The sequence below is a fragment of the Phyllobates terribilis genome, unplaced genomic scaffold (assembly GCF_046119375.1).
Source record: "Phyllobates terribilis strain yellow unplaced genomic scaffold, ASM4611937v1 Scaffold_8__6_contigs__length_399053987, whole genome shotgun sequence".
Taxonomy (NCBI): Eukaryota; Metazoa; Chordata; class Amphibia; order Anura; family Dendrobatidae; genus Phyllobates; species Phyllobates terribilis.
Window position 1 is genome coordinate 317,537,835 of NW_027362768.1, and position 14,656 is coordinate 317,552,490.

At 44.5% G+C, this 14,656-nt stretch overlaps 1 protein-coding gene across 3 annotated transcripts in view; it reads left to right on the top strand.

Moving 5' to 3' along the window:
- Positions 1–14,656, top strand: part of CACNA2D3 (calcium voltage-gated channel auxiliary subunit alpha2delta 3) — a 1,591,404-nt gene that overhangs the window by 196,085 nt on the left and 1,380,663 nt on the right. For 2 of the 3 annotated variants that reach the window (XM_073644583.1, XM_073644585.1), the window contains exon 3: positions 6,951–6,962. The exons of the other annotated variant lie outside the window; for it this stretch is intronic. In XM_073644583.1, the coding sequence (XP_073500684.1) occupies positions 6,951–6,962 (12 nt within the window). The remainder of the gene's footprint in view (positions 1–6,950; positions 6,963–14,656) is intronic. 3 annotated transcript variants of the gene reach the window in all.

Genomic DNA, 14,656 nt, shown 5'->3' on the forward strand with positions numbered 1-14,656 from the left:
AGGATCACTTATGATGGGCACACTTTTAGGCAGTGACCTGGTAGTCAGAGATGCTTCCAGAGGTCTTCCCCATGCTGTTCCCATGTCTTTTCAGCACTGTATGCATGTGTCTGATGATGTGTCACACACCACATGGCCAGATAAGGTTGTAAAATGTTAAAATTACATTTCCTGGTGAATGCATTTGTCTTTGTTGAAAGCAATGCAAAAGTGCATCAAAAACGCAACGTGTGAATATAGCCCAAGGTGTGGAGGAGTATTGCCTTCTATACAAGTCATTACCCTGAAAAGGATGTTCCTTAACTTATTTCCCAAGAAAATCCATTTTGGTTTCGTTTTTGTATGTTTTATTGTGAGTCTGTAAAAGTGGCGTAATACTCTGACAACGTTGTTAACAGCAGTGACCTGGGAGTCAGAAATGCTTCCAGGGGTCTTCCCCATGCTGTTCCCATGTCATTTGAGCACTGTTCCCATCGATTTGTGCAATTTTTAGGCCCTCTGCAGACCGCCGGGGGGAGCCGCCTGAAAAATGCTCGAGTTTCCCATAGACTTACATTGGGCTCGTTGCTCGGGTCAAGCACCCGAGTATTCCAATTTTCTCGACCCGAGCAACGAGCACCCGAGCATTTTAGTGCTCGCTCATCACTAATTCAAACCCATTTGTGTCAAATTCTGTGCATGTTATCAGGCCAAAATCACCAGGGTATGTGAACTTTTGATCAGGGTCATTTGGATGTTTTTGGTTGCCATTAAGATTTAAAAAGAGAAACACAGTAGTTTGACAATAAATGGCTTCACCCAACCAATAACCTTGAGTAGAGAAAAGGTTTATTGGTATCATTCATATTCTCTGAAACAAGGCCAAGAAAGCAAAAATTATGCCGGGGTATGTAAACTTTTGAGCATAACTGTATATATATATAAATATATGTATACTAGATGGTGGCCCGATTCGAACGCATCGGGTATTCTAGAATAGGTATGCGGCCGATAGGGCACAATTAGCAGAGCGGCGTTTAAATTTGGCGCCCAAATCGCTGATTGGTCGCGTTAGGCAACCGCGACCAATCAGCAAAGCGGTGTTTAAATTTGGCGGCAATATCGGTGATTGGTCGCGGGCGGCGGCCGCGACCAATCTGCAAACCGTGTTAGTGAGGACTGGAGAGCGTGTTTAAATTTGGCACCAAAATCGCTGATTAGTCGCGACCAATCAGCAGAGCAGTGTTCAAATTTGGCGCCAATACTGCTGATTGGTCGCGGCCGCCGACCGCGACCAATCAGCAGAGCGATACAGAGCGGGGTTTAAATTTGGCACCAAAATCGCTGATTGGTCGCCGGCCGCGACCAATCAGCAGAGCGGTGTTTAAATTTGGCGCCAAAATCGCTGATTGGTCGAGGCCGCCGGCCGCGACCAATCAGCGATTTTGGTGCAAAATTTATACAACGCTCTGCTGATTGGTCGCGGCCGTCAGACGCGACTAATCAGCGACTTTGGGGCCAAATTTAAACCCCGCTCTGCATCGCTCTGCTGATTGGTCGAGGCCGGCGAACGCGACCAATCAGCAGAGCGTTGTTTAAATTTGGGGCCAATCTCGCTGATTGGTCGCGGATGGCGGCCGCAACCAATCAGCGAACCGTGTTAGTGAGGAATGGAGAGCGTGTTTAAATTTGGCACCAAAATCGCTGATTAGTCGCGACCGCGACCAATCAGCAAAGTGGTGTTTAAATTTGGCGACAATACTGCTGATTGGTCACGGCCGCGAACAATCAGCAGAGCGGTGTTTAAATTTGGCGCCAAAATCGCTGATTAGTCGCGGCTGACGGCCGCGACCAATCAGCAGAGCGTTGTTTAAATTTTGCGCCAATACTGCTGATTGATTTCGGCCAGCGATCGCGATCATTCAGCAGAGCGTTGTTTAAATTTGGCGCCAATCTCGCTGATTGGACGCGTCTGGCGTCCGCGACCAATTAGCACAGCAGTGTTTAAATGTGGCGGCAAGATCGGTGATTGGTCGCGGACGCTATTTAAATGTGGCGCCCAAATCGGTGATTGGTCGCGGGCAGCGGCCGCGACCAATCAGCAGAGCGGTGTTTAACTTTAGCGCGGAGAGCGCGACCAATCAGCGAATCGCATTGGTGAGGAGCGGAATCGTATTAGTGAGGACCGGGGAGCGCCGCTGCCTGTGCAGCTACTTCCGCTGCGAGAACGCGGGACATGAGCGACTGCTCGCAGCAGAAGTATCCCGAGCCACAGCGCCGCTCCCCGGTCCTCCCTTCACACCCTAGCCGCTGATCTCCCCCACAGTATCCGCATGGTGTTACAAAGGTCCGGACATTTGTGTTAAAAATCGCTGATTGGTCGCTGGCGCTGCCCGCGACCAATCACCGATTTGAGCGCCAAATTTAAATATCGGCCGCGACCAATCACCGATCTTGGCTCCACATTTAAACACCGCTGTGCTGATTGGTCGCCGACGCTGGGCAGTTTAAATGTGGAGCCAAGATCGGTGATTGGTCGCGGACGATATTTAAATTTGGCGCCCAAATCGGTGATTGGTCGCGGGCAGCGCCAGCGACCAATCAGCGATTTTTAACACAAATGTCCGGACCTTTGTAACACCATGCTGATACTGTGGGGACATCAGCGGCTAGGGAGTGAAGGGAGGACCGGGGAGCTGCGCTTCGGGTCGGGATACTTCTGCTGCGAGCGTCCGCTCATGTCCCTGGTTCTCGCAGCGGAAGTATCCGCACAGGCAGCGCCGCTCCCCGGTCCTCCCTTCACACCCTAGCCGCTGATGTCCCCACAGTATCCGCATGGTGTTACTAAAGTCCGGACATTTGTGTTAAAAATCGCTGATTGGTCGCAGGCGCTGCCCGCGACCAATCACCGATTTGGGCGCCAAATTTAAATATCGGACGCGACCAATCACCGATCTTGGCTCCAAATTTAAACACCGCTGTGCTGATTGGTCGCGGCAATATTTAAATTTAACACAAATGTCCGGATCTTTGTAACACCATGCGAATACTGTGGGGACATCAGCGGCTAGGGAGTGAAGGGAGGACCGGGGAGCGGCGCTGCGGGTCGCGATACTTCTGCTGCGAGCAGTCGCTCATCTCCAGGCTTCTCGCAGTGGAAGTATCTGCACAGGCAGCGGCGCTCCCCGGTCCTCACTAATACGGTTCCGCTCCCCGCTCCTCACCAATACGATTCGCTGATTGGTCGCGCTCTCCGCACGCGACCAATCAGTGATCTTGGCGCTAAAGTTAAACACCGCTCTGCTGATTGGTCGCGGCCACTGCCAGCGACCAATCACCAATTTGGGCGCCACATTTAAATAGCGGCAGCGACCAATCAGTACAGCGGTGTTTAAATGTGGAGCCAAGATCGGTGATTGGTCGCGGCCGATATTTAAATTTGGCGCCCAAATCGGTGATTGGTCGCAGGCACCGCCAGCGACCAATCAGCGATTTTTAACACAAATGTCCGGATCTTTGTAACACCATGCGGATACTGTGGGGACATCAGCGGCTAGGGTGTGAAGGGAGGACCGGGGAGCGGCGCTGCAGGTCGGGATACTTCTGCTGCGAGCGCCCGCTCATGTCCCGGGTTCTTGCAGCGGAAGTATCCGCACAGGCAGCGCCGCTGACATCCATGCGGCAAGGGTGGGAAGGGAGGATCGGGGAGCGGCGCTGACATCCAATTGGTCGCGGCCGCTATTTAAATGTGCCGCACAAATCGGTGATTGGTCGCGGTCTTGGCCCGCGACCAATCACTGATCTTGCGGCTAAAGTTAACCACTACTGTGCTGATTGGTCGCGGCCGATATTTAAATTTGGCGCCCAAATCGGTGATTGGTCGTGGGCAGCATCCACGACCAATCAGCACAGCGGTATTTAACTTTTGCGCTAAGATCAGTGATTGGTCGTGGTCTTCGGACCCGACCAATCATCGAATCGTCTTGGTGAGGACCGGGGAGCGGCGCTGCCTGTGCGGCTACTTCCGCTGCGAGAACCCGGGACATGAGAGGGCGCTCGCAGCAGAAGTATCCCGACCCACAGCGCCGCTCCCCGGTCCTCCCTTCCGCATGGATGTCAGCGCCGCTCCCCGGTCCTTCCGCTGCTGCCGGCCGGGACATGAGCGCCTCGCGCCGCTCTTCTCCCGGCTGCATCTCCGTCCTGCAGATGGGTCCGGCGGTCGGGGTCCTTCTGCTGGTACCGGCTGGGAAATGAGCGCCTCGCGGTGCTCATCTCCCGGCTGCAACGCCGCTGAGCTCCGTCCCGCAGATGAGCCGCTAACGGCCGCCATCTTTTTTCTGAAATCCCGCGGCGCTGATTGGCCGCTGCCGGACCAATGAGCGACGCGGGATTTCCTGGACAGACAGACAGACAGACGGGATAAGACAATTATTTAGTAGATAAATGTGTATGTATACAGTACAGACCAAAAGTTTGGACACACCTTCTCATTTAAAGATTTTTCTGTATTTTCATGACTATGAAAATTGTACATTCACACTGAAGGCATCAAAACTACGAATTAACACATGTGGAATTATATACTTAACAAAAAAAGTGTGAAACAACTGAAAAGATGTCTTATATTCTAGGTTCTTCAAAGTAGCCACCTTTTGCTTTGATGACTGCTTTGCACACTCTTGGCATTCTCTTGATGAGCTTGAAGAGGTAGTCACCGGAAATGGTTTTCACCCCCCAGGTGTGCCCTGTCAGGTTTAATAAGTGGGATTTCTTGCCTTATAAATTGGGTTGGGACCATCAGTTGTGTTGTGCAGAAGTCTGGTGGATACACAGCTGATAGTCCTACTGAATAGACTTAGAATTTGCATTATGGCAAGAAAAAATCAGCTAAGTAAAGAAAAATGAGTGGCCATCATTACTTTAAGAAATGAAGGCCAGTCAGTGCGAAAAATTGGGAAAACTTTGAAAGTGTCCCCAAGTGCAGTTGCAAAAACCATCAAGCGCTACAAAGAAACTGGCTCACATGAGGACCCCCCCAGGAAAGGAAGACCAAGAGTCACCTCTGCTTCTGAGGATGTTTATCCGAGTCACCAGCCTCAGAAATCGCAGGTTAACAGCAGCTCAGATTAGAGACCAGGTCAATGCCACACAGAATTCTAGCAGCAGACACATCTCTTCAACAACTGTTAAGAGGAGACTTTGTGCAGCAGGCCTTCATGGTAAAATAGCTGCTAGGAAACCACTGCTAAGGACAGGCAACAAGCAGAAGAGACTTGTTTGGGCTAAAGAACACATGGAATGGACATTAGACCAGTGGAAATCTGTGCTTTTGTCTGATGAGTCCAAATTTGAGATCTTTGGTTTCAACCACCGTGTCTTTGTGCGACGCAGAAAAGGTGAACGGATGGACTCTACATGCCTGGTTCCCACCGTGAAGCATGGAGGAGGAGGTGTGATGGTGTGGGGGTGCTTTGCTGGTGACACTGTTGGGGATTTATTCAAAATTGACGGCATACTGAACCAGCATGGCTACCACAGCATCTTGCAAAGGCATGCTATTCCATCCGGTTTGCGTTTAGTTGGACCATCATTTATTTTTCAACAGGACAATGACCTCAAACACACCTCCAGGCTGTGTAAGGGCTATTTGACCAAGAAGGAGAGTGATGGGGTGCTACGCCAGATGACCTGGCCTCCACAGTCACCAGACCTGAACCCAATCGAGATGGTTTGGGGTGAGCTGGACCGCAGAGTGAAGGCAAAAGGGCCAACAAGTGCTAAGCATCTCTGGGAACTCCTTCAAGATTGTTGGAAGACCATTTCCGGTAACTACCTCTTGAAGCTCATCAAGAGAATGCCAAGAGTGTGCAAAGCAGTCATCAAAGCAAAAGGTGGCTACTTTGAAGAACCTAGAATATAAGACATATTTTCAGTTGCTTCACACTTTTTTGTTAAGTATATAATTCCACATGTGTTAATTCATAGTTTTGATGCCTTCAGTGTGAATGTACAATTTTCATAGTCATGAAAATACAGAGAAATCTTTAAATGAGAAGGTGTGTCCAAACTTTTGGTCTGTACTGTATATACCATAACTGAGCAATTTCCAACATGGCTAATATATTTTCTGATTGATTTTCTTTTTTGTTCTAAAAATAATTAAAATTATCAGCATGAATAATCATTATATATTGGATTGCCTCTATCAGATGAGTAAACATTAACTATAACATATGGATCATGGAATATTCTTTACGAACAGAGCCAAAGTTTTTGTAATTTTGCGGCATTGGCTTTACATTATCAGGGTAACTCTCCAAGAATAGATATTATATATTTTTTATTCACAGTCCTCAAGGGACAGCTTTCAACTAGGGATGAGTGGACCTTAGGAAGGTTGGTTTCTGGTACCTGACCTGAACTTTATTCCAAAGTTTGGTTCAGGTGCCAGAACTGGACTCGAACTTGAACCAGACCCCGAACCCAATTGAGAAGAATGGGGACCCGGACTTTGTAGCTGGATAATTTTTTCTCTATCTGTCTCCCGGAGCTTCGAACATTGCAATAGTCCGGTACGAACCCTGAACTTTTAAGTTTGGGTTTGCTCATCTCTACTTTCAACCACTGAATAGGACCACCCACTGGATTTCTCTGTGCACCCTGACAAAAATCTTACTCCAGTCAGGTACTGTAATAAGATTTCTGGCTTAAGGAATGCCAAAACTTCTTATGAATTAGGCAAATTGAAACGTGCGGGGAAGTGCCAAAAGTCGCAAAAAATTTTATGTAATTACAAGTTGCGCAAAAATGTGGGTACTTTTCAAGGCTTTTAGTATCAGCGATGTTGAACCCCCTCCAAACTTTAAAGTATTCCTGAGAAATGTTGATACAATATTTTGTTTTATTATGTTATTTATTATGTCAACAGGCAACAGACTTTAACGTGTCATCTTTTTTTTTTACTGCTGCAGAGCATCTTCACGGTAAGTAGAACATTTCCTTCATGTTGTGTGCTGTGTTGTGGATTTATCTGTATACAATGAATGATCTTACAATCCCAGATGAGTGGATAGTTGAATCGCAATACTTTTCAGTGGTAGATCTAAAAACACATGGGGCGATTCATCATTGCTTTTGTGCCTTTTTTTTGTCTAGTTTTGTATATTTTTCCCCTATTTTTCACTTGCACTTTTTTTAAGGTCACTTTTTTTTTATTTTGCCATTATGAGCTGGGTTTAAGGCTTTCCAGATATCTTTGCCTGTTCCAACTTTTATCACTTTTTAAAAAGTCTCAAAAGTTTTCCTCAAATGTACTCCAGTCCCTATTGCAGTGATTATTTTTATTACTATTACCATTTTTTTTTTATTATTATTATTATTATTATTATTTTTATTATTATCCAGGTTATTTTTTTTTTCCAATTTTTGAGACATTTTGCGAAATGTGTTACTTTTAGTACAAAAAAATAAAAAAAGATTATTTTTGACTTTCCGCAAAATTCATGAACCACGTTTGATAAATTTGGCACAAAAAAACTATAACAAATAACTCAAGAACACAAAAAAGAAAAGTGACTTAAAAAAAAAGAAGCAAATGATGAATTAGAGCCATAGTATGTTGTACACGAAATATCTTACAGAAATATTACAATATAGAATTTATAGAATAGAATTTTTGGTTGTTCTCTGTATTTTTTTTTTTTATACATTATTAAACATTATAAATCTAAAAAAAAAAACTGTAAAAGTAGAAAATATGCATTAGGTTCTGATTCATTCTTTGTAAATCAGAAGTTAATGAACCTTTCTTTCTACAGAGACTCGCCCATTTTACATGAACAGCAATTAAACCTCACTTATTCTCGGTGAAATGTGTTGTCCAGTGATAAATTATTCTAGTTCTTTACAATATTTTTTTTCCTCTCTTTCTGAAACACCTACATTATCATGCCACAAATTTTCTCTCCTCTGGCTTAGGCAAGTAACTTGCAAGTTATTAGCCGCTCACCTTGAAAGCACATAATACAAAATGATCACAATGTGCTTCTTTTCTATTGATTGACTGTGCAAGTGCCTTTATTTTGCCGAGAAATTGACTAATTTCTGCGGAAGGGTTGTAATTTTAATTTTAATGGTCTATTTAGAATTTAAATACAGGATATTGTAGATTTTAAATGCAGACGTCTATTTGACAGCCTCTTTTTTTTTTTCCAGCCCACTAGACTTATGTTTTAATAATGCAGATAAGACAGAAGGAACTTTCATGGCTATAAATTTGCAAAAGAATTTTTTTACTGAGTTTTTATAAAGAATGTTTGTGTTTTTTTTTCTTTTATACTTTTGTACTAACAAAGGGGAAAATATATTATCCTCTTTAAGAAGTTCTGCAGAGGTTTAACAGTAATGGTCTATGCTAACGATAGGCATTCAATGTTTGATCAGTGGGGGTCGTACAAGTGTTTTTACTGTTCGCCAAAATCAAGCCATGGACTTTTTTTTAGTGAGGTCTGATACGCACTTCGATGAGAGCTTTCCTATGGATAAGCAATTAAAAGAAATGTCTTCTAGAGCCCATTTAAAGATGACCTGTCAACAGTTCAAAATTGGCCAGTTTCTGCTTTTAGGTTTTTCGAACTGATCCCGAGGATTCTTTTTTGTTAAAGCTGTTTTTAATTGTTTGTATATTTTAATCTGCCATATGATTCCAGAAATACTGGCCTTTTTTATTTAGTGCTAAATTTTATGGTCTTTACCAAGGGATTCTCTGGGGGGCTTTTCTTTTTTGCATTATTATCATGTGAGCAATTTTTCCTCCAGACATGTGATCGCTGGGAATAGGGAGGGAGCAGAAGCTGTTGGGTCCTAGGAGACCCAGCCAGATCCCTTCTGCAACCAGGAACATGCATTTCCACTGTAACTGGGGCTAATATACCAGCACCAATTACAGGGAAAATCAGACATAAAAAAAGTATTTAAATGTTGAAATGCCCCCCCCCCCCACAAAGGTCTCTTATGACCTTATGGGAAGGGGAGGCAAAATATCTGAAAAAAAATAAAATAAAGACTCTAATAACAGTTTGTGAGGCTTACAACAAATGATGGCTCACCAGGTGAAGTGGATTCACAAAGCCCTATGGTCAGGGTGGACACAGATGCAGGGCATTGATACAGAAAGCTGGAAGCCATGTTTAAAAGAAAAGATTTGGACAACAGGCTATGCTGGATAGCCAACAATCAAGTGAGGCAGGACAAACCAGAAGCTACAATACAAGGAAGACAGATGCAGAGAATAATGTCAGGTCTTATCGAACACACAGATGTAGGTAGCAAAGTCCACAGCAAGTAGCAACGTAATGTGAACTGACTCAAATAACAATTTGTGATGCTTATGGCAAATTATGGGTTAACCTGAGCAGATGCCGGATATAGAACGCACAGCAAAATGTAATGTAGTGGGAAATCTCTAATAATTGTTCATGATGCTTACAGAAAACAATAGACCAAATTGAGCAGCTGCAGGTTATAGAATTTACAGCATAATGTAACATAGTGGTAAGTCTTTAATAACAGTTTCTGAAGTTTACAGCAAACAATGTCAACCTTTGTAGATGCAGGTTATATAATCCACACCTGAACGTATTGTGAACAGTCTCTAATAACAGTTTGTGATGCTTATAACAAATGATGGGTTAATCTGCAACAGATGAAAATGATGGAAATCACAGAAGTCTGAGGAGATTATGGCAACAGAAGAAACAGGTATAAGAGAAATCTCTAAACAGCAACTGAACACATTGGAATCAATACTCAGACACAGGGGCGTGACTAGTAGGTCTTAAAAGACTTTGGTAGATGATGTTGACTCGCCCCCTGGGCCGTGGGGCACGTGGATCCAGGCAATAGGGAAATGATGGGGGTAGTAGTGGCAGCCCGGTCCCGCGGCTCAGGGTGGTCAGACCAGTGGTAGTCTGCTACGTACTTGTTGATAATGTCCGACTACGCCACCCGTGGATTGCGGTTATTAGGAACCGCCGCTGCAGGGCAGACCGCTGGGGCTGATGGTGGGTGCAGCTGAGGTGGTGTGACTCCCCACGGGAAGAGTGCAGCCCCAGGGCAGTGTAGTGGATGGTGGGAGTGATGGTGGTGAGAGTCCCAGTACCGGTAGTGCTGGAGGCGCAAAGGAGCACACAGACAACAAGTCACAGTCCAGGGTCTTTACTCACAGTTCATGTGCTCCGGGTCACTTCGGCACCAGTAGTGACCGCCCGAGCCGTGCTGCGTCCACCAGGTGTGGGGCTCGGTCAACTCCCAGGCAGTTCAGAAGTATGGCTCAGGACCCCCTTCTGTCCTTTCTCTGACCTGCCTCACCAGTGACCCACTTTTGTCCAGCTGCCGCGGACTTGTGCGGTTAAACGTGGGCCCCGTCCTCCGCTGTCCTATATGGTGCCTTCCTAGCAGGTTTGATGAGGTGTCGCACCAATAAATGATCACGACGACCAGTCTTTGGCTGAGGGTAGTTTCTCCTCCACCAGCTTGGGATCCGGTACCCTTAATCTGCCTGACCCTTCACCCTGGATTCTCGTGGGTTCTTAGGGTCCCTTCCACCTTCTTGTTCCTGAGCCCTTCTGTTTCTCTCTCTCTTCTCCTTCTTTCCTGTTCTGTCTTCTCCTCCTTCCCTTGGCCTCTTCTCCAGGCCCACTTCTCCTTCTCCTCTCAGGCTCCGGCCTCTTCTCTAGGCCTGCCTCTGGAGCAGCACTCAGCCTGAGCTGCTGCTCCCTGTCAGCTCTCCTCTCAACCTCTCCTCACAGACTGAACCTAGATCTAAGATGTTGCCTACCTTTTATACCTCCCTCTGACCATGAGCCCAGGTGACCAGCAACCAATGGGCTCCTTTCTACGCTCAGGAACCAACCCCTATCTGCCCCTACAGCACTGGGTGTTCCACCCCCTCCCCACTCGAGCCAGGGACAGATGCTGTCGTGCCTGCACTTCTGTCTAGTGGGAGCACCGTTGAGCTGTCCCTCGGAAATGGGGTGTGTGTGCTGTATGCAGCTAACTGAGCCCTGGTCCATACTCCATCCTTACCCGGGAGTGGAATATCACACCTCTGGTTTGAGGTGCAATACTCCTGTAACGGCCGAACCCTCGGGGCGCTACAATGTCACTGAGGAATGCTGAGCCACTTGTAAGACCTGATGTGGAGCACAACAAAGGGAGGCAGGCATGTGAGACAGGTACAGAGCTCGGCTTTGAAGACTAGATAAGTGTGTAAGAAGATGCTAATGCATACTTGTCATTTCACTGAAAACCATAATAAAAGCTTGATCTTGCACTTTATATCCCTACATCAAGTTATAGCTATTTTTGAAGCACAAATGTTCAAGAACCATCCAGATTTTCATGATTAATAACTTGAAATCCAGTGTTTTTGAATGTTTTCTTAATCTTAATAAGCATTCTGCCACCGCTATAAGTGTTGGAACTTCCTTTTCTCTAACTTATCAGTAGAGATGAGCGTTGTTCGACTCGAACTGTTCGCCAATCTCAAATTCGAGCTGTTTTGGGCGGTGTTCGAGCCGTTCGGCGAACACGAACGATTTGAAAAAAATTCGGCTGTTCGAGGTTATGTTCGATAACTGTTCGTGCACCAAAATCATAACTGGATTTTTTCTCAGTAATGCTGAAAATTAATGTTATTACGCAGTTTGAGTGTACAGCGGGGCGGGGGGAGGGGCAGGGGATGGATCTCTGTAGGAATAATGAAGATCTCCATTTTTTTTCTCTTTCCCGCATTTACAGTGGGGAGGTGCAATCTGTCAGCCTATCAGCAGCGCACACACGGAGCGAACTGCTTTTTTTCACACAAGCAAGGGCATGTGTCATTGGCAGTGTATGTCACATGTCCTTGCCCTATAAGACCCAGCAATTTTCCCCGTCGTCACCATTTTCTCACTGCTGCAGCTGCATGTTAGACGGCACCGCTGTTGCTGTGTGCGCTATACCTTGTTAATTTAAAGCCAATTTTCACACAAATCTACAGATAGCTTGGGAGTAGGGAATAGTTGTGATTGCAGTCCTTTTAAGGACTAGGTTACAGCATTTCCTACGACTTTTATCAGGCAGGTCTGTGCTATTAAATAGATAGGTTGGTAGTAAAGACTAATTGTAATTGCAGTCCTTTTCAGGACTAAGTTACATCAGTTCCTATCAGTTTTTGCCAGGCAGGTCTGTGCCAGTGCTCTGCAAGTTTTTTTCACAGCATTTGGCTAAATCTAGCAAAGCTAATCCTTTTTGGCCTATTGCAGAGTGTGTTAGTCAGTGGAGTAGCCTATCTGTGTTGCAAGCTACACCACCTGTGTATAGAATACCAATTTTTTTACTGCACCTAGTGAAGTAAAACCTTTTGGGCATAGCATCATTCTATTAGTCCATCTATACTGACCTCCATCAGGTTGCAAATTGAATATAATTTTTTTCTGCATCTAGCTCTGAAAAAATATTTGTGCTTCTAGCAGTGTGTGGGACTTGTTCTATTAGTCCATCTATACTGACCTCCATTAGGTTGCAAATTCAATATAATTTTTTTCTGCATCTAGCTCTGAAAAAATATTTGGGCTTCTAGCAGTGTGTGGGACTTGTTCTATTAGTCCATCTATACTGACCTCCATCAGGTTGCAAATTGAATATAATTTTTTTCTACATCTAGCTCTGAAAAAATTTGGACTTCTAGCAGTGTGTGGGACTTGTTCTATTAGTCCATCTATACTGACCTCCATCAGGTTGCAAATTGAATATAATTTTTTTCTACATCTAGCTCTGAAAAAATATTTGTGCTTCTAGCAGTGTGTGGGACTTGTTCTATTAGTCCATCTATACTGACTTCCGTAAGGTTGCAAATTAAAAATAATTTTTATCTGCATCTAGCTCTGAAAAAATATTTGTGCTTCTAGCAGTGTGTGGGACTTGTTCTATTAGTCGATCTATACTGACCTCCATCAGGTTGCAAATTAAAAATATTTTTTTTCTGCATCTAGCTCTGAAAAAATATTTGGCCTTCTAGCAGTGTGTGGGACTTGTTCTATTAGTGTTATGTTCTGCTACCAGAGCTAAGCAAAGAGAGGAGATCTGTCCCTACGATAGAACTCAGCTTTATCCCTACGATGTAACAGGGGACCTGATCCTGCGATCAGACCTGCTAAAGTCCTAAGCTAGTCTGTACGGAGACCTATAGATGTGGGGAAGGAATCCCTACAAGTACTAAGGACTGGGAGGAAAATGGGACACCTCCTAACAGAAATTGTAGCAGACAGACAAGCAAACAAAATATATAGAACACTGAGGTCCGTAGACCAAGCAAACTAACAGAGTTAGATACAGAGCACAGGCTAGCTAGAAAGTAGTTATACAATGAAGTCCAGCAAAGCCAGAAGTGCGGAGCAGGATTAAATAGGCCAACAAGGTCATGTGACCAGCAAAGGAAAAAACCTAAGAGCAAGGTTCTAACAATTAGTCCATCTATACTGACCTCCATCAGGTTACAAATTGAATATAATTTTTTTCTACATCTAGCTCTGAAAAAATTTGGGCTTCTAGCAGTGTGTGGGACTTGTTCTATTAGTCTATCTATACTGACCTCCATCAGGTTGCAAATTAAAAATATTTTTTATCTGCATCTACCTCTGAAAAAATATTTGTGCTTCTAGCAGTGTGTGGGACTTGTTCTATTAGTCCATCTATACTGACCTCCATCAGGTTGCAAATTAAAAATAATTTTTATCTGCATCTACCTCTGAAAAAATATTTGTGCTTCTAGCAGTGTGTGGGACTTGTTCTATTAGTCCATCTATACTGACCTCCATCAGGTTGCAAATTAAAAATATTTTTTTTCTGCATCTAGCTCTGAAAAAATATTTGGCCTTCTAGCTGTGTGTGGGACTTGTTCTATTAGTCCATCTATACTGACCTCCATCAGGTTGCAAATTGAATATAATTTTTTTCTACATCTAGCTCTGAAAAAAATTTGGGCTTCTAGCAGTGTGTGGGACTTGTTCTATTAGTCCATCTATACTGACCTCCATCAGGTTGCAAATTAAAAATAATTTTTATCTGCATCTAGCTCTGAAAAAATATTTGTGCTTCTAGCAGTGTGTGGGACTTGTTCTATTAGTCCATCTATACTGACCTCCATCAGGTTGCAAATTAAAAATAATTTTTATCTGCATCTACCTCTGAAAAAATATTTGGGCTTCTAGCAGTGTGTGGGACTCATTGTATTAGGCCATCTATACCAAGATCCACCAGCTTGGAAATTAATAATAATTTTTAGCTGCATCTAGCCCTGAAAATAATTTTTCTTCCCAATAGTGGTAGCAATAGAAATATGGGGCGCGCACCTGGCTTACAAAAAAATACGCTTCATTACAAAAAACACCAGCCTAGCGCACTGCATTAATAAGATGGCATCATCGTCTCTCCCAGTGCTAGGCCTACTACGCAGGCTAGCATTACTGTGCCTAAAACACAATGTATGGGTCCGCGCTAGCCACTATGCTGAGGGGTCTAAAGCTGCTGCTAACGCTTTATAACAATTCAATTGGCAGATTTTCACAGAGCTCTTCCACAACGCCCACCCATCGGGCAACAGTTGCCCACCTTCCCTATGGGATCTAGTGGCCAA